Genomic DNA, 15,605 nt, shown 5'->3' with positions numbered 1-15,605 from the left:
TTTCGTCTTCTTTTATTCTGTTTACTCTGGAAAACCAACTGGTTATCAAAGTGGATAACCACACCACATGTGGTGGTGTCCAAGAACCAGCCCCACCAACATCCCGAAAACATAAAAACTGATACTGACTTTCACAAGTGTTTCAGTTTATTGACACAAAAGGTATGCGACTTTTGGTGTAATACATATCTATAATTGAGATGGTTAAGTGCAACACAACTCGCTTTTTAATTAGCGTAGAATAAAAGATGAAACTAAAATAAGGTATTGGTTTGTCCGCCCGAGTGCTTTGCTCCCAGTACTCTCCTCCTCTTGGTCGATTTCCGGTTGGGTTGGCAACTGTTCAAGGCTAAAGGCGCATTCGATGAGGCTCTTTGTTGGATGTCTTTTTTAATTTTGTTATACCCTTTCCTGAAATTACCACTCGGCATCACCGTTGGACTTTTGGAACACGTAGTCTTTGCCACGCATATTCATGATGCCATCCTTCAGATAGAACTTCCATTTGTTGCGGGATCGAGTAATCTACAAAATATTTCCTTATAAATAAAGCTCTCTTTAAAGAATTTCAAGTTAGTAGGATTTACCTTATCGTATTGGCAAACGATCACATTATCTGTATCAAACATTTCAGCAGAGTCTTCGTCGGTAACATCGTCTTCGCTGTTCAGTGGCTCCTCTTCGGCAGCATCCTCCTGCTCCGCATCCTCATCATCGTCCTTGTCCAGATCGTCGTCATCATCGTTGTCGATGTTGTCGTCGCTCTCCTCGCTCTCGTCTTCGTCCGAAGAGTCTAGTGCTCCATCCAAATGTTTGGCAGCAGCAAGATTTTCTGAAATTTTTAAAAATTTATTATCCAATTATCGAATATATTTAAGAACTATATATCTTACTCTGGTGGTTGGCGCTGCTCAGGGCTGCATTAACATGCTGCTGCAGCACTGAGGAGGCCAAGGTTGTGGGCAAGGACATTATGGACGAAATTAGGTGGGCCGTCAGTATCTGAGTTAGCTGATTCTCCTGCAACGCCGATGCCGGCACTTGAATGGTGAGCACTCGAGATTCTGAACCTGCCGAGCCGGCTGGCGAAGGCAGCGTGATCTACAAAATGGAGTTACATCTTAATAATATTTTTAAACTGGACGATTGGTTGGATAACTCACGTTAACGGGCATGATCCGGTTGGGGTCCAGCGATGCCACAATTGGAATGGGAGTCTGACCCCCACTGGCCGCCTGTTGCTGTTTTTGCATTAGTGTGGCTCCGGAGGTGGGATGCAGTGGCGGTGGGTTCTGTGAGTTGACCTCTTGCTTGACGGGCCCCAGACCATTCTTGATTCCACTGCTCGTGGCCATTGTGGCGGGTGACTTCATGGCAATCGCTCCGGCGCTGGTGCTACTGTTGAGTGGTGTGGCCGCCGATGCGGAAGCGGCCTTCTTGGCCTTAGCGTTGGCGGCCTGCAAAACAATAAACCATTAGCAATACAAACCTCTCGGTTCTCAGATGGAAAGATGGCATTACCTTGTTCTGCAGTCGAGGCATGTGCGAGTTTAAATGTGTGTGAGATGTGGGTGAGTTTTTATGGTTCGTGTGTGTTTGGGACGGTTTGGATGTCGAGAAAGCACCGCATTAGTCAATGTTGATGATGAAGCGCAGTAACATTGTTGTTGTTGGTGGGCATAAGGAAGATAAAGCAACAGATCTTAGTCAAAATGATTTCGAATAAAGTTAGACAAGTCAAATTATGAAATACATAAATTAGTATGATATTTGCAACAAATTTTAATGATCCGCACCTTTGGATTATTGGCCACAATGGGCGGAGGATGTGAGCCTTCGTCTGGGCTGAGCTCCACGGCCTTACTGGCCAGCAGTTTGTTCCGCCAGATCTGCTTCATCTCTTGCAGTACCTGCTCGTCAACGCCCTCGTCCAGGAAGGCATCGCGTACATTTGTGATAACATCTTCGATAACGGCATGATATACTTTGAGCTGCGGGTGAAATAGGAAAATAAATATAATTAATATTTAAATACATGTTCATGTTATTAATTGGCTATAATTAAAGGTTACCAAGTTGCTTTCAGGTACATGGTGACTGCATATTCTATACTATTCCACGATTTAAACCAAGTAACATTGTTTTGCAACTTGATAAACCCAATTATTATAATTTTAACCACAGCTGCAAGTATGTCAACCACAAATACTAGTAACATAGCGCATTTGTTTGCGAAGAATGTTGAATTCCATATGTATATGAACGTGTATGTATGCACAAATGTACCGGTATCACTTTTGTTTTTGCTGCTGTGCCCCCACGAACTTGCTATGTTAGTACATACGTAGTTCTGCTTTATCAGCGAGATAAGAGCACCCAATGCTGATAATGGCGCACGCCACTTGGTATATACATAGGCATACATATGGTTCCTGGGAAAAACCATTTCGGCCAACAACCCAGGCCGAAAAAAAATATTGCAAGGCAACGAACGCAGGCAACACCAATACTTCCACGAACAGGCACCAACCCGCAGACAGCAGACAGACGCAGTCACGCACACAGACACCTTGTCGCCGTTGCAGTCTCAGTATCGGTATCTTAATTTCAACCTGGTGTCCATATCGTCCGTGCCCCACACTCAACGGGAGAAACTTTCACTTTTCCAGGTGGACAGTAGAGGAGTAAGGGGACGAAGGGGCCCGGCCCCAGCTCCAGCTCCTGGCCGCTTTTCTTCCATATGTCGCGCCGTATTTTCTCAATGTCCGGTAAATTTCGGTAATCAGGTCTGCTTTGACAAATATATCGCAGATTTGTAAAACTTACCACTGAAGTCTGGCATAAAGCCATTTGAACCTTTTTTTCCGCCAGTTTGATGCTTTTATTTTAACTGGATCGGTAATTGACTTCTTCGTGAATTATAAATTGTTGGCTGAAAGAATTGTGAGGTAGGGATGTAAAAAAATGTACTTATATCGATAAGTCGATATTTGTCGCAAAAAATACATTACATATCGATATGTATTTGAAAATTTTATCGGTGGGCAATACCAATTATTAAAAAAATATAAGTTTTTCATAAAACTTATCTAATGTGAAAGATTTTTTTATAAAAATTCATAAAATATTCCAAAATATTAAAATAAAAAAATTATTGGTAATGGGCCAGAGTTGCCAGACTCAAAAACCCCAGATCCCCAGGGCTACGGAACTTCCAATGTAATGGTAAGCCACTGTTATCATCACTGTTAGCAGTCTGCTTTGATGGAATTGAGTTGGGATTTTTCCCAAACTTTCGTTGCAACAGGTTATCATTTAATTCCCCTTTCCGTCCACCACTCGCCTCGAGTGCATCCGGTAAGTGACTCAATGTACCAGTCGCGACCAGCTATCCTGGCGACTTGTTAAAGATGAGTGAAGCAGAAACCACAGACGCCGCAAACCACGAAAATGCGAATAGGACTAGATCAAGATCTTATCTGGATGATTCCATGCCTATCCGGCTGCTCCCGCTGCCGGTGCGTCATCAGTTATGTTCCCACTTGGACGCACTGGACGTGTGGCAAGTGATGGCTAAGACTGCGAAATTACACTCGCACCAAGTGGAGCAAATAAATAGTCAGAAACAGAGGGGGCGCTCGGCGTCAAACGAGTTTCTCAACATCTGGGGTGGTCAGTACAATCACACTGTCCAAACTTTGTTTGCTTTGTTCAAGAAGTAAGTGTATCAGTATTTGGTATAAACTTCACTAATCTTAAGGTAACATTATAGATTGAAACTCCACAATGCCATGCGAGTGATTAAAGGCTACGTTAATGAGGACCTACACAAATACATTCCACGGAGCGTACCCACCATAAGCGAGCTGCGAGCTCCTCCCGATTCCAGTGTGAGGCTAAACAATGGCCCACCTTATCCCTCATCCTCGGGTGTAAGCAACTCCAACAATAACCAAAGCACAACGTCACAGCAGGATCCCAGCCTGGAGTCCCTAGGCAACATTCACATCAGCACTGTCCAAAGGGCAGCCGAGTCCCTGATGATGATCGATTACAAGGAGCTGGAATCTGGCACCAACAGATGGAGTCCGGAAAATCGTCTGGGACAAGGAGGATTCGGTGAGGTTTTTCGCGGGCAGTGGAAGCAGCTGGATGTGGCCATTAAGGTGATGAACTACCGCAGCCTTGTCGACAAGTTCCAGGTAGAGCTGCAGCAGAGCTACAATGAACTCAAGTATCTCAACTCAATCCGACACGACAATGTAGTGGCTCTTTACGGCTACAGTATCAATGGGGAAAAGCCATGCTTAGTATACCAACTGATGAATGGTGGCTCGTTGGAAAATCGCCTGCGAGCTCACAAATCTGACCCGTCGCTCTCACCATTGACCTGGCGGCAAAGGTTTAATATCTGTGATGGCACAGCCAAGTGAGTCTACTCTTATTTTGTCCGGATCATAAAATTGTAAACCATCTTCTTCGCAGGGGAATCTTCTTCTTGCATACGGTACGAGGCACGCCGCTTATTCACGGAGATATTAAGCCCGCAAACATCCTTTTGGATCAGTGCCTGCAGCCGAAGATTGGGGATTTCGGTCTGGCTCGAGAGGGCCCTAAATCCATAAATGAAATGATGAGGGTGGAGAAAGTTTTCGGTACTAAAGTCTACCTGCCGCCGGAGTTTCGCAACTTAAAGCAACTCAGCACCGGAGTGGATGTGTACAGTTTCGGAATAGTTTTACTGGAGGTATTTACGGGCCGCCAAGTAACAAATCGCGTTGAGCAGGATCTTCTGCTCTACGTCAAGGAGCACTGGCGGCACAATCGCACCGAACTTCTAGACAAGCAAGTTCCGATGCCATTTGGTGCGGATTTGGACGTGTGCTTGTGTGCCATTGAAACTGGACTTCCTTGCACTGCACTAGATCCGCAGGATCGGCCGTCAATGAGTATGGTTCTGGATCGCTTTGAACCGCATCGCATTAAACCAAAACCGATTTGATTTCGAATTTTAATGACCATATTAATGATTGTGCCTTAAAACTTGTTAATTATCAATTGTCATTTTTTTTAAAACATGATACTGGTTATAATATATATTTTTATATACTGTTTTAATAATTGATGGTTTAGTTTTTTATTATATTTTTGATGTATTCTTGTCGTCAGGTATCTGAAAAGTCAACCTAAGGATCTACTCGGATATGTTACGTATTGATTCTAACGTCATTTTGGTTCTAACTTTATTTTTCAATTTCGCAACACAATAACAACAAAATAATACCGTTTTTAATCGTGAAGAATTCCGGCTTCCAACATCGATACGACCCTTTGTAATTGTAGTTTTAGCACCAGAAAATTTTCCATTTCACAACCGACAACTACTAGAGACTGGAGCCTACACGACACACACTTGCAAGCGATTTTAGCAATGAATTTGAAAAATTCCAAGTTTTATAAGAGGATTCAGGAGCTGCGTCATTTCTCCAAGGAAAAGATACGAAAGGATCGGGAGCAAAGATCGAGAGTTACGCGCGCCTTGGACATGGCGCTTAGCGAGCAGCCACATCGAGAGAGGGATTGGTCATCCCCGGATCACTCGCCGACCCGTTCCCAACCGGTGATCAGCTCACCGCGTCGCCGCCTAAAGAAACTGCGATCCCCAAAGAAAAAGGCAGCTGGCCTTAAAGGAAGCCAATCACCGGACTACCGAGTTGCCGGCGGTCAGTGTTCAGGCGATGGCAGCCCTTTGCCGGGATTAATGTCGGCGTCAGAGGCTAAACTCCAAGGCTTCATCCAGCTGAACAACAAGTGCTACCGGGTAGAATGTCCCACGAGCACAGTTTCTGCAGTCGGAGCAGTCCCGGACGACGAACGCACTCCCAGGTGACTCCCAAATAGCCTTTCTGTAATAATTCTTGGATTTAACTTATCAATCTCAGCGAAACAAAGAGCACCATTTGCGTGTCCAACTCTCGCTACGCCATGATCGGAAGGATATCCAAGACTCTCGGCTTCAAGCTGGTGAAGGAGTCCAAGCTGTGGAACATCCTGTGGTCGGACTCCTTTCCCGGCGTAGAACTGTTCAAAAACATGAAGCGTTTTCAGCAGATCAACCACTTCCCCGGGATGATCGAGATCTGCCGCAAGGATCTGCTTTCGAGGAATCTAAATCGAATGTTGAAACTGTATCCGCATGACTACAAGATATTTCCCAAGACCTGGATGCTGCCGGCAGAGTGAGTTTCCTATTATCTCATAAGCTATAGGTACATAATATCACCCACTTTACTTCAGCTATGGAGATGCTTTGAATTATTCCTTAAACCACAAGCGCACTTTTATCCTAAAGCCGGATTCAGGAGCCCAGGGACGAGGTATTTGGCTAACCAATGATCTGAAAACCATAGGACCCCACGAGCGTCTTATATGCCAAACGTACGTTCATAGGGTGAGTCGGAGATATTGAGTTCCAATCCCCGAAAATAATCTTAGAAACAATGCATTCCCCGTAGCCACTGCTCATCGATGGTTACAAGTTCGACCTGCGTGTGTATACTCTTATTACATCAGTGGATCCGCTACGTATCTTTGTGTACAATGAGGGACTGGCTCGTTTTGCGACCAACAAGTACGTGGAACCCACTCCCGGAAACTCCACCGACCTGTACATGCACCTCACCAACTACTCGGTGAACAAGCGGAACTCCCACTACGAGCTCTGCGACAACGATGACTGTGGGAGCAAGCGAAAACTGAGTGCGATCAACAACTGGATGCGTCGTCATAACTATGACGTGGAGGAGTTCTGGACCAACGTAGACGATGTGATCATTAAGACGGTACTGAGTGCCTGGCCGGTGTTGAAGCACAACTACCACGCCTGCTTTCCGGGTCACGACAAAATCCAGGCCTGCTTCGAAATACTCGGCTTCGATATTCTGGTGGACTGGAAGCTGAAGCCCTATATTCTGGAGGTGAATCACTCGCCCAGTTTCCACACCAACGAACAGGTGGACCGAGAAGTAAAGCGTCCACTCATCCGGGATACGTTGAATCTGGTTAGCACAGTGCTGGCGGATAAGAAGCAAATTATGCGAGAGGATCGCAAGAGGGTGAAGCAACGGCTGCTCAAGATACGTGGTGATCCGTAAGTTCTAAAATGGAAAAAACCTTAAACTCATATATTTCCCAAATTCTATAGGCCAGCTCCAAAGGCACGGCTCACTGCGGGCTCAGCTTCGAAGGCAAAAATAAATGCCAAAACAGCAAATCCAGCCAATCCAGAAGGAGGCACCAATCCGGTCAAGGAGACTGAATCGGATTCCGTCGTTATAGGCCCCCTGGCTCAGCAGGTTGCCTGGGAGGAAAATCATCTTGGAAACTTTAGACGTATTATGCCACCACCCGATGAATCCAAGGAGGAATACTACACTCGCTTCTACGGCCAGACCAATCAGGTATCCATTTTTGCCGAGACGGCTGCCAGCAAAAAACGGGAGGATCTGGCCCGAAAGATGCGTCTCCAAATCGAGGAGAAAAAGGCCAAGCAGGAGCAGATGCTGAATGGCCGGCCCAAGCGGGATCCCCGGAAGCGGCAGACCGCGATCCTGCCGCGAGCAGTGCGCGAAAAGAATCGCATTAATCTATTCCGGCTGAAGGAGAACTGGACGCCGGGCTTTATATCGGAGGCGGAGGAGCGGTTGCGGCACACTTGGCTGCACATGCGCACCGAGTCCATCAAAACACTCAAAATCACCGAGAATGTGAGCAATTACATCAGCTTTCCTTTATAATTATGCCTTAAAATGTTCCCCAATAGATATATTTCACGCTCTACGAGTCCGGACACCTGACCAACACAGACATGGTTGTGTATCCCCATTTGTACCACAATCTGCAGCACGGTTTCGATATTCGAGAATATCCCTGAGAGAACCCAGCCTCCAAAATCCCAGTATCTTAGTCATTTAATCCATTCGCCTTTAAACTTGACCATTAAACCTTCCGACAGCTTGCACCCTTCCAGGAAGACGTGTTGTTAAATTTGTTAATATTTAAATTTGAATTTCTGCTTGCCCCCGAAAAATAGAAATTGTTAGAGATTTAATATAAATGGATGGTTAAGAAAGGCAGTTGATTACATTTATTCTTATAGGAGGGGTGCCTTACAAAAAGTTATCAATTAAATAGGTTAGAACTGTGTGGTTTCTGCTCCTAAATAACGTTCTCTCTTGTTTGAATTGGAAATCGGACTGGCTGTCCGGCACTCGACTCCCCATAAGAACCAAACATCCATGTATATTTGGCAGCCTGCCCGGCAAACAAATATCATAAACACTCACCCATGGGCCCCACATTGAGGAGGGGGCGAGTACCGAGATCGAGAATCAAGCGTTTCGAGAGCAAGATCGAAATGAGAGGAAGATCGAAAAGATCAGTCAGTTTAAGGAGCAGCCACGGGCCAGTCCACACTCCGGAAAGACGCTAATTATTAGTGGAAAAATATTCATAATTCGTTAAATAAAAACTAAAATATCTTTGGAATATTAGCGGCATGTTCAAAGTGTCACAGGAGATGCGTCTGAATACGCAGGCAGCCGCCCCCGCCTCCAATCCAAGTGGGAGTGGCATAGATGGGAATAGTCCGGAGGAGGGTGGTATTTTTGGACGCTACCAGCGCACGCCTGATGCGGGTGAGATGAGGAAGTAAACATCGAAATGGCTATTTATACACGGTTCACATCTGACTTTCCAGATGCCTATCCCTCGGAGCCGCCACGGGTTTATGTGGCGCCCGAACTGACCGATGCCGGCAAGGTGCAGCTGCTGCACTTTCCCAGCGGAGCGGTCAGGATCAACAGCCCTGTTGGGTTTGTCATCAAACGCAACGGGGTCAAGGGAAACTTTGAAGTGCGAGTGGAGAGTCCAACTGGGCAGCCCATCCAGCCCGTCCATCAGAAGCAGCTGGACCCGGAACGATTTCAGATCGACTGCCAGTTAAGTGCCGGAGCAGGTCTCTACAAGGTCCACATAAAGTGCAACTCTGTGACACTGCCGAGGTCACCGTTCATCATAGTGGCCATTGCTGGAAGTCCAGAAGCCATTGAGGGAAAACCTATTGATTCAGCAGGTGGGTAATATAAAAAGCTAATGTTTTATGATTTATATAGTTCTTTATTTGCGTTAGTACCCACCTTGGAGTCCGATGCCAATAAGGTTCACAGCCGGGGCTTGGGACTCACCCACGTCAGCCTGGTGGAGCGTAACGAGTTCACTGTGGACTGCAGTCAGGCTGGGAACAACATGCTGCTGGTCGGGATTCTTGGACAGCGAGGTCCCAGCGAAGAAGTGGTGGTGAAACATCTAGGCCGGAATGTCCACCGCGTTAGCTACCGTGTCTGCGATCCTGGCGATTACATTCTGGTGGCCAAGTGGGGAGACCAACACATACCCGGATCTCCATTCAAACTTAGCGCCGAGTAGGACATGATGAGAGCTGACTGCTTCTGTCATCATTCCTACCTGAAGGCAAAGTGTAGCTAATGATGATAACATCCACCAACTTTATGTGCATCATAGAATGCTTTTTTTCCCAAGAGCTGAGGGTGCTGATGCTGTCTTCGAGTTTCAACCTAATGATGATGACCGGCACGCCGCACCATGGAAGAAACAAATAGTCTACAGATAAAAAAAACATAGTTTCAACAAAAATAGTTTTATTTAAATTATAAAAAATATATAAATTGCCAAAAAATAATACGTAATATATTTATAAGTTTTAATGATTATGAATAAAATGTATAACGATTTTTTGAATTCGTTTCTGTATATCAATATACTACCATTTTTTTGTGTTATAAAGGCAATACAATCATTTGGCCATCACCATCGGATGATAAAAAGAGGGGAACCATAATGATGTAGTCGGCGGAATGCCAAGTTCCTGATGATGATGAGAAAGCCATCGCGTTGCCCACACAAAACTCGAATTATTATTGAAAAAATTATTCAAAATATTCATATGTGAAGTAGCTTACATTCGATTATTTTTATTGAAAAAGTATTTCAGAAATATATTCATAGAAAGCTTATTAAAATATCTATTGTACTTTTTTTTAGATGTTTCCAGTTTTGAATACGAAAGTTTACATTTTTAACCTATAAAATATTTTAAGCCTTAAACACATAAATATTTAAGCCTTAAATAAATATTTTCGCAGCTAAATATAAAAATTTACAAAAATAAATATAAATATATGAATATAGAAATTTACAACTAAATTTTAAAATAACATTAAATAGTTTTGCAACATTTTAAACATTTTCAGCCCTACCCAACGCTCACTTTTGGCTGAAACCCCCAAATGGGATAATAATAGACGGACAAAATCTGGTGACCTTGTTATGGGGGTTTCTTTCCTCCTACCAACGGCTCTTGCGTCTTGGCCTCGCACAGAGGGGCCAACGTGCAGGTTAATGATGATTACCCAAAGCCGACGACTGTGGCAGCCACATTATCATTTTTTGTTATTTAGACCGCTAATGACGTTCGCATTTGGGAGCTCGCTGCTCTCTTCGCCGCGCAACCTAATGATGATGATGATGACCGGCAAATACATGTACGTGTGAGCTGTGTTGGTGTGTGTATGCTCCAACAAAAGCTGTTAGTGCATTGGGGCGGGCAGTGGGGGGTTGAGAGACTGGAGTTGGTAATGATGAGATGAAATGCGTTTGCTTTGTTGTGAGTCTTAACGAGCAGTGGCAGAAGGATGGAATGGGACCTAGAAGATAAATTACTGACGACTGTATCTTGGATTAATAGGCAGTGAATTCTTTTCATCATTTTCCAGCAATGTTGACATTTGAGTTCTAACGTATTACATTTTGTCCGCCAATCTGGCAACACCATTTCGTATCTCTTGGATACTAGTTGCACTGTTCACACCATGTTGCTCTCGCCGTTTAGTCAGTGTTGCCAAATGTTTATCCTAAAAACTAGCTAGATTTTAACAAAAAACTTAAAAAAATAACAATTAAAAAATAAGCTGACATTTTTCATGAAAACAATCAAGTTAATACTTTTTAAGTACTACAAATTATTCATATTTTTCTTTGAAAATCTTGTTAAAAACAAGCTATCCTGACATCTCCGTTCTACGTGTAGCTATCTCGCTCTCGAAAACATCATTATTTGGCAGCGCTGCGTTGGAGCTACAGTTTTTTCGTGTGTTTCCCTCTTGAAGATAATTAAAAATTAATTATTTGACTTATTATTAAGTTTTGTGGCTGATGGTGTTGTATGTTGTTGTTGCATTGAGGCAAGAAGAGCGTAACCGCAATACGGATTCGGCGGAAGAAAATCCGATCTGATGTACGTCCCTCTTGATGTGTGTGTGTGTGTTTGTGTGTATCTCTGTGAAGGGAAAAAGTTGTGCGTGTGTATTCAAGAAAAGTAACATCTCCCCCCGCAAATTACAGCAGCCCAATAGGCTCCCCCAATGCTCCCCTTCGCAGGCAAGTGCCAATACCGTCGGCGTCGGCGTCAGCGCCAACGTTGGCGTCGCCGAACATCTTCATCCGCATCTCCACTCTTGTATACTTGAATTACCGCTTCATTTTGATTCCAGCTTTTGTCGCGTCCATCTCGTAGCTCGCCTCCCGACAGATATTTTCAACTTGTTTCGGGCCCTCGCTTTTTTATTTGTTTACCGTTGTAATGCATGTTTGGGAGAGGCTGGTCAGGTCCAGTGTGTGTGTGTGTGTGTGTGTGCCGGCTTAATGATAATTAAAAATCAGCAATTATAATGACAGCGATATAATAGACACAGGCAAGTTATAATTGCCGAGGTGCTGCAAGGTTCTAGCTTATGATGACATAAATAAAGATACTGGATACTGACATGCATCATAGGATCTTATAGGCTATATAGTAGTGTTTTGATCAAAAAAATAATAATAATAATTAATAAATATGTGATATAGAATTATATTCTAATGATTTCTCATCTACATATTTCAGGTGTAGATCCGTATACACCATGCCCGTCTATTAGATAAACCTCTTCATGTGTTGCTGCAGGTGGCAGACGAAGTTTGTTGGGCAATCCCAGTTGTCGGCAGTGAGACCCATGTGAAATGCCTGTAAGTATATACATACAGCTTTCTTAAATCAAAACTCAATGCATTAACATTAACATTATTTATCCTGGCAGTATGAAAAATTCAACAAAAAGCGCCGACAATGGGAGGATAGTGGTGTACTAGAGCTGATTAAACTATGGAAAGTCTGCGCCTATGAGCTGCGCACCATCAAACGCAATGGCCATCTGTATGTGGCTATGGCCAAGCAGCTAACCTCACTGGGTGTCCCTGTTACTGCACTCGAGGTCCACTTCAAAGTCAACAATCTAACACAACGTTACAGACAGGAGCAAAAGACATTCGAAACCACTGGCATTATCAGCACCTGGAAGTTCTACAGTCAAGTCGATGATGTTTTCAAAAGTCTCGCTGCACACACCGGTTACAAGTATGTTAAGACCAACAGAAAAGTAGACTTTAACTTAACTTGTATATCTTTTCCTTCATAGAGATAAACGAATGACGAGCGCGTCGAATACCAGCAGTTTACCCTCTACATCTGAATCACCAGTTTGGAAAAATCCAATGTCGCAACAAGAGTTTAATAGTAACAACACGGAGGGGTTCTATAAGTAAGAAAATAACCCACTGAAAAAACAGTAAACTTTAAATAACTATGTTTTTGATAATAGGACCGAGTACGGGATGCATCGGCACTTTATGGACCACTCCCAGCCGCCTCCCAATGCCGGGAATGTGGACAACTTTATGTCGTCCTCGGCTGCTGTGGCAGCAGTGGCCGCAGCTGCCTCTGCCCGGCTGGCGGACAACAACATGGACCAGCAGATGAACACCGCCGCTGGAGGTAGCGGGGCTAGTGGAGGAGGCGGCGGCAATACAAATGGGGGCGTGAGCAACTATCAGAAGATCAAAAAATCCCACGAAGACTACGACAAGTTCGTTGACATAGTTAAGAATATAGTGGACACCCATAAGAGTACACCCGATAAGGTGGACACTTTCGGTGACTTCATCAAGTCGTACATGAAGCGCTGGCCGGAGCGGTTACAGGACGAGGCCATCAACCACATCACAAACTACGTGATTGTCAAAAACATGGAGCATAGTATTGCCAGTAGCCACAATCCGGAGGGGGTGAACAACCGGCAATAACAATACAAGCAGGAGCCCAGCAATTGAGCTAGTTGTTGGACAGGGTAGCTCCAATCCCAGGAACAAAAAATCGTAGGCGCAACTGGACAGAAGGCGAAGATTACTTAAGGTGGCACGAAGTTACTTAACCGCATCTGCGTTGTGGCCCAGCTAATTGGACATACACACGGCATACAGTATTTTTTGTATAGTTAAAATATACAACGGAGTTTTAGTTCTCTGTGACCGCTTCTCCTCGATATCGAATTGACTTCGCTATCGGGAGGCGGAAACAATCGTACATAGAGATCCTAGAGTACATTACGTTTAGAAACCATTTCCTACTGTTAGCTGTAAACTATTATACATAAATTAATAAACGCTTTAACGATTATTGTTTAGAGGTTTATTTTTCGTTTCTAAAATATGTTTAGATGCGTTGCACCTGACATGCCACACTGTTGAACATGTTGGCCACCTTTCCGGGGACTGTGGGCGAAACTAAGAAGCGGGCGAATGTGCCGCCCTTACTATCCGACAGTCGTCCGGGATTGATGACTAGGCAGTCGCTTACCAAGCGGATAAAGTGTCGCTGATCGCCGGGCAGTATGAGCACGTTTGGCAACTGTCTGATTTGGGCGTACTTGAGGGCTAGCTGGGAATCGTAGGACATGTCTTCGTCCGCCGGCGGATAAATGGGGTAGAAGGAACCCTGATGAAACAAATGGTTGATGGCCCGATGCATTCGCTCGCCCGCATTCGCTGCCAGTTCGTGGCTCAGCAGATGATCCACCACATCAGTGGAGGTGACGCCCAGTGTTATTCCATCCAGGTCCACAATGGAAGGGTCGGGCAGCAAGTGCAAGTTAGGATAACTTTTCCGGAGAGTTGGTGGTGGGGTGGGATATACGGAGTGAGCCATAGCATCCTTTTGGCTACTCACCATCAGCACTGTGGTGTGGGACCCAACCACTTCCATAATTCCAGCAATCATCTTCTCGAAGAAGGATTCGAATGTTTCCACTAGCTCACCAATAGTTTTGTGCTCTGCATCCAGGAAGGGACCAGTTAAGACTAGCACGTCGGGTCTGTGATCTTTGAGGTAATTCAGGAGGTCGTGAAGCGGCTCATAGCACAGATCGGTGCTATCTGTGAATGGACCGGAAGCCACTACAAACTGCAGCTCCCTGTCAACTTTTAAGGGATTTGGGGGAGTCAGTTTCCGCTCAGTGTGGATCTCCTCCACCACAAAGGAATTGCCCTTTGGAATGAACCCTTTAGCGAGCACAACTTGTCCTGGGAATATACTGCATGACTTGATCCGTGAGAAGTTCAGCGAGAGGAAGCTGTTGTTGTCAATGTCGGATACGGATAGAAAAGCAGAGTGAGGGTCCAGCGGGCCATCGTCTTCGGAATGGATCATCCCTACAGCGTGCAGTAAGTGGAGGGCTTCAAGCGTATGTTTGTCTTGCGGATACCAGCTGCACTCGGCTGCTCCTTCAGCGCCTAGCTTCCTGTCTATCAGCGCTCGTCCAGTATCTACCAGTCGATCGTGCAGGTCATCGCAACGCTCACTTAGCAGATCGTTCATGTAGCCCAGGTTGGCCACAGTCAGTGGGGCGTCTTTGTGGAGAAGTTTTTGGACAACAGGCACTGTGTGTTCCATATCCGACTGCCAGTTGGAACCGGACAAGAGCTTTGGGTGTCCAAAAGAGTCCACAACATCGCCTGGTTTGCCCTTAACTGCGTTTCCTGGGGTTCCTGTTTGATTCTTTTTAGCAGATTGGGGAGTGAAGCTGGCGGGACTGAAGAGCACTCCGCCCTTGAGACCTGCAGGGCGAGGTGCTTCCTTTTTGCTCTTGGGCGTGTGCATGGCAGAGGAATCCGCTACCGAATCTCCCATGTAGTCCTCCATCATGGGGTCGTCTTCAATAAGGCCATAGGTGGCCAGGGAGTTTGTTTCTGTCGCAGCATAGGAGTTCACCTTCTGAGCAGATGCCTTGGAAGCAATCTTGTCTTTCCTAAGCTGCAGCACCTTGCGCTCGAACTCTCCGAGGTTGTCGGTGGTAGGATCCTCGCCGTGAAGATGTGACAGGCTGAACGCCATCCACTGTTCCACAAACTCCGTAGCATCGGTTACATTATACGTGATGGCCAGGTCCACACACCTCTCCACCACCGCATCCTCGGGCTCCACGCCCATTTCATCGAACTGCTGCTTTATTTCCGCGTCCATTCGAGGTTCTTAAAAGTGTGTTATCTTTGTAAATAAACACCAGCAACTTTTCTTTTGGCGGCAAAATCCACGGCGTTGCCAGATTATACAAGCACCTATCCCTATATGGTGGTTGTTATCGATAAGTGAAGAT

General features: G+C 45.1%; 6 protein-coding genes across 9 annotated transcripts; 4 read left to right on the top strand and 2 right to left on the bottom strand.

Annotated features, from left to right (window-relative positions):
• Nucleotides 1-125: 125 nt before the first annotated feature.
• On the bottom strand, nucleotides 126-2,978 carry TfIIA-L (transcription factor IIA L). 2 transcript variants are annotated; one of them, XM_070280803.1, is made up of 7 exons: nucleotides 2,827-2,978; nucleotides 1,797-1,991; nucleotides 1,164-1,457; nucleotides 894-1,101; nucleotides 588-832; nucleotides 406-525; nucleotides 126-349 (listed from the first exon to the last, which is right to left on the bottom strand). In XM_070280803.1, the coding sequence occupies exons 1-6, from the start codon at nucleotides 2,848-2,850 to the stop codon at nucleotides 418-420; spliced, it is 1,074 nt and encodes a 357-aa protein (XP_070136904.1). In that variant the 5' UTR covers nucleotides 2,851-2,978; the 3' UTR covers nucleotides 126-349; nucleotides 406-417. The 2 variants fall into 2 exon arrangements, with proteins under 2 accessions (XP_070136904.1, XP_017092054.2); XM_017236565.3 differs by having other exon boundaries at nucleotides 126-525.
• Nucleotides 2,979-3,063: 85 nt separating this feature from the next.
• pll (serine/threonine-protein kinase pelle) lies at nucleotides 3,064-5,121 on the top strand. Its single transcript, XM_017236671.3, has 4 exons — nucleotides 3,064-3,225; nucleotides 3,308-3,718; nucleotides 3,773-4,429; nucleotides 4,486-5,121. The coding sequence occupies exons 2-4, from the start codon at nucleotides 3,411-3,413 to the stop codon at nucleotides 5,000-5,002; spliced, it is 1,482 nt and encodes a 493-aa protein (XP_017092160.2). The 5' UTR covers nucleotides 3,064-3,225; nucleotides 3,308-3,410; the 3' UTR covers nucleotides 5,003-5,121.
• Nucleotides 5,122-5,215: 94 nt separating this feature from the next.
• Nucleotides 5,216-8,100, top strand: TTLL6B (Tubulin tyrosine ligase-like 6B). Of its 2 annotated transcripts, none has more exons than XM_017236669.3 (6): nucleotides 5,216-5,886; nucleotides 5,943-6,239; nucleotides 6,298-6,451; nucleotides 6,516-7,150; nucleotides 7,205-7,766; nucleotides 7,823-8,099. In XM_017236669.3, exons 1-6 carry the CDS (start codon nucleotides 5,432-5,434, stop codon nucleotides 7,931-7,933), a joined length of 2,214 nt encoding a protein of 737 aa, XP_017092158.2. In that variant the 5' UTR covers nucleotides 5,216-5,431; the 3' UTR covers nucleotides 7,934-8,099. The 2 variants fall into 2 exon arrangements, with proteins under 2 accessions (XP_017092158.2, XP_017092159.2); XM_017236670.3 differs by having other exon boundaries at nucleotides 5,682-5,886; nucleotides 5,953-6,239; nucleotides 7,823-8,100.
• Nucleotides 8,101-8,287: 187 nt separating this feature from the next.
• LOC108122148 (filamin-A) lies at nucleotides 8,288-9,744 on the top strand. Its single transcript, XM_017236672.3, has 3 exons — nucleotides 8,288-8,696; nucleotides 8,759-9,133; nucleotides 9,191-9,744. Exons 1-3 carry the CDS (start codon nucleotides 8,558-8,560, stop codon nucleotides 9,484-9,486), a joined length of 810 nt encoding a protein of 269 aa, XP_017092161.2. The 5' UTR covers nucleotides 8,288-8,557; the 3' UTR covers nucleotides 9,487-9,744.
• Nucleotides 9,745-11,086: 1,342 nt separating this feature from the next.
• LOC108122023 (uncharacterized) lies at nucleotides 11,087-13,630 on the top strand. Of its 2 annotated transcripts, none has more exons than XM_017236457.3 (5): nucleotides 11,087-11,227; nucleotides 12,023-12,144; nucleotides 12,216-12,532; nucleotides 12,594-12,716; nucleotides 12,777-13,630. In XM_017236457.3, exons 2-5 carry the CDS (start codon nucleotides 12,139-12,141, stop codon nucleotides 13,255-13,257), a joined length of 927 nt encoding a protein of 308 aa, XP_017091946.1. In that variant the 5' UTR covers nucleotides 11,087-11,227; nucleotides 12,023-12,138; the 3' UTR covers nucleotides 13,258-13,630. The 2 variants fall into 2 exon arrangements, with proteins under 2 accessions (XP_017091946.1, XP_017091947.1); XM_017236458.3 differs by having other exon boundaries at nucleotides 11,159-11,374.
• Nucleotides 13,631-13,633: 3 nt separating this feature from the next.
• On the bottom strand, nucleotides 13,634-15,560 carry PolA2 (DNA polymerase alpha subunit B). Its single transcript, XM_017236455.3, has one exon. The coding sequence runs from the start codon at nucleotides 15,470-15,472 to the stop codon at nucleotides 13,667-13,669; it is 1,806 nt and encodes a 601-aa protein (XP_017091944.2). The 5' UTR covers nucleotides 15,473-15,560; the 3' UTR covers nucleotides 13,634-13,666.
• Nucleotides 15,561-15,605: the final 45 nt, after the last annotated feature.

This window comes from Drosophila bipectinata, chromosome 3R (assembly GCF_030179905.1).
Source record: "Drosophila bipectinata strain 14024-0381.07 chromosome 3R, DbipHiC1v2, whole genome shotgun sequence".
Classification (NCBI taxonomy): Eukaryota; Metazoa; Arthropoda; class Insecta; order Diptera; family Drosophilidae; genus Drosophila; species Drosophila bipectinata.
Note: the sequence above shows the minus strand (reverse complement) of the source record. Positions and strands in the feature narration are given on the sequence as shown.

Bases quoted from the DNA above. Each gene is read 5' to 3' on its own strand.
- pll (XM_017236671.3), top strand. From the start codon at position 3,411: ATGAGTGAAGCAGAAACCACAGACGCCGCAAACCACGAAAATGCGAAT. The intron at 3,719-3,772 runs GTAAGTGTATCA...GTAACATTATAG, and splicing joins TTGTTTGCTTTGTTCAAGAA to ATTGAAACTCCACAATGCCA. The intron at 4,430-4,485 runs GTGAGTCTACTC...TCTTCTTCGCAG, and splicing joins ATCTGTGATGGCACAGCCAA to GGGAATCTTCTTCTTGCATA.
- LOC108122023 (XM_017236457.3), top strand. The intron at 12,533-12,593 runs GTATGTTAAGAC...TTTCCTTCATAG, and splicing joins GCTGCACACACCGGTTACAA to AGATAAACGAATGACGAGCG. The intron at 12,717-12,776 runs GTAAGAAAATAA...TTTTGATAATAG, and splicing joins AACACGGAGGGGTTCTATAA to GACCGAGTACGGGATGCATC.
- TTLL6B (XM_017236669.3), top strand. From the start codon at position 5,432: ATGAATTTGAAAAATTCCAAGTTTTATAAGAGGATTCAGGAGCTGCGT. The intron at 6,452-6,515 runs GTGAGTCGGAGA...CATTCCCCGTAG, and splicing joins GCCAAACGTACGTTCATAGG to CCACTGCTCATCGATGGTTA. The intron at 7,767-7,822 runs GTGAGCAATTAC...GTTCCCCAATAG, and splicing joins CACTCAAAATCACCGAGAAT to ATATATTTCACGCTCTACGA.
- TfIIA-L (XM_017236565.3), bottom strand. From the start codon at position 2,850: ATGGCTTTATGCCAGACTTCAGTG. The intron at 1,992-2,826 runs GTAAGTTTTACA...TTTCACCCGCAG, and splicing joins CTTTATGCCAGACTTCAGTG to CTCAAAGTATATCATGCCGT. The intron at 1,102-1,163 runs GTGAGTTATCCA...TCCATTTTGTAG, and splicing joins ACCGGATCATGCCCGTTAAC to ATCACGCTGCCTTCGCCAGC.
- PolA2 (XM_017236455.3), bottom strand. From the start codon at position 15,472: ATGGACGCGGAAATAAAGCAGCAGTTCGATGAAATGGGCGTGGAGCCC.
- LOC108122148 (XM_017236672.3), top strand. From the start codon at position 8,558: ATGTTCAAAGTGTCACAGGAGATGCGTCTGAATACGCAGGCAGCCGCC. The intron at 8,697-8,758 runs GTGAGATGAGGA...CTGACTTTCCAG, and splicing joins CCAGCGCACGCCTGATGCGG to ATGCCTATCCCTCGGAGCCG. The intron at 9,134-9,190 runs GTGGGTAATATA...TATTTGCGTTAG, and splicing joins AAAACCTATTGATTCAGCAG to TACCCACCTTGGAGTCCGAT.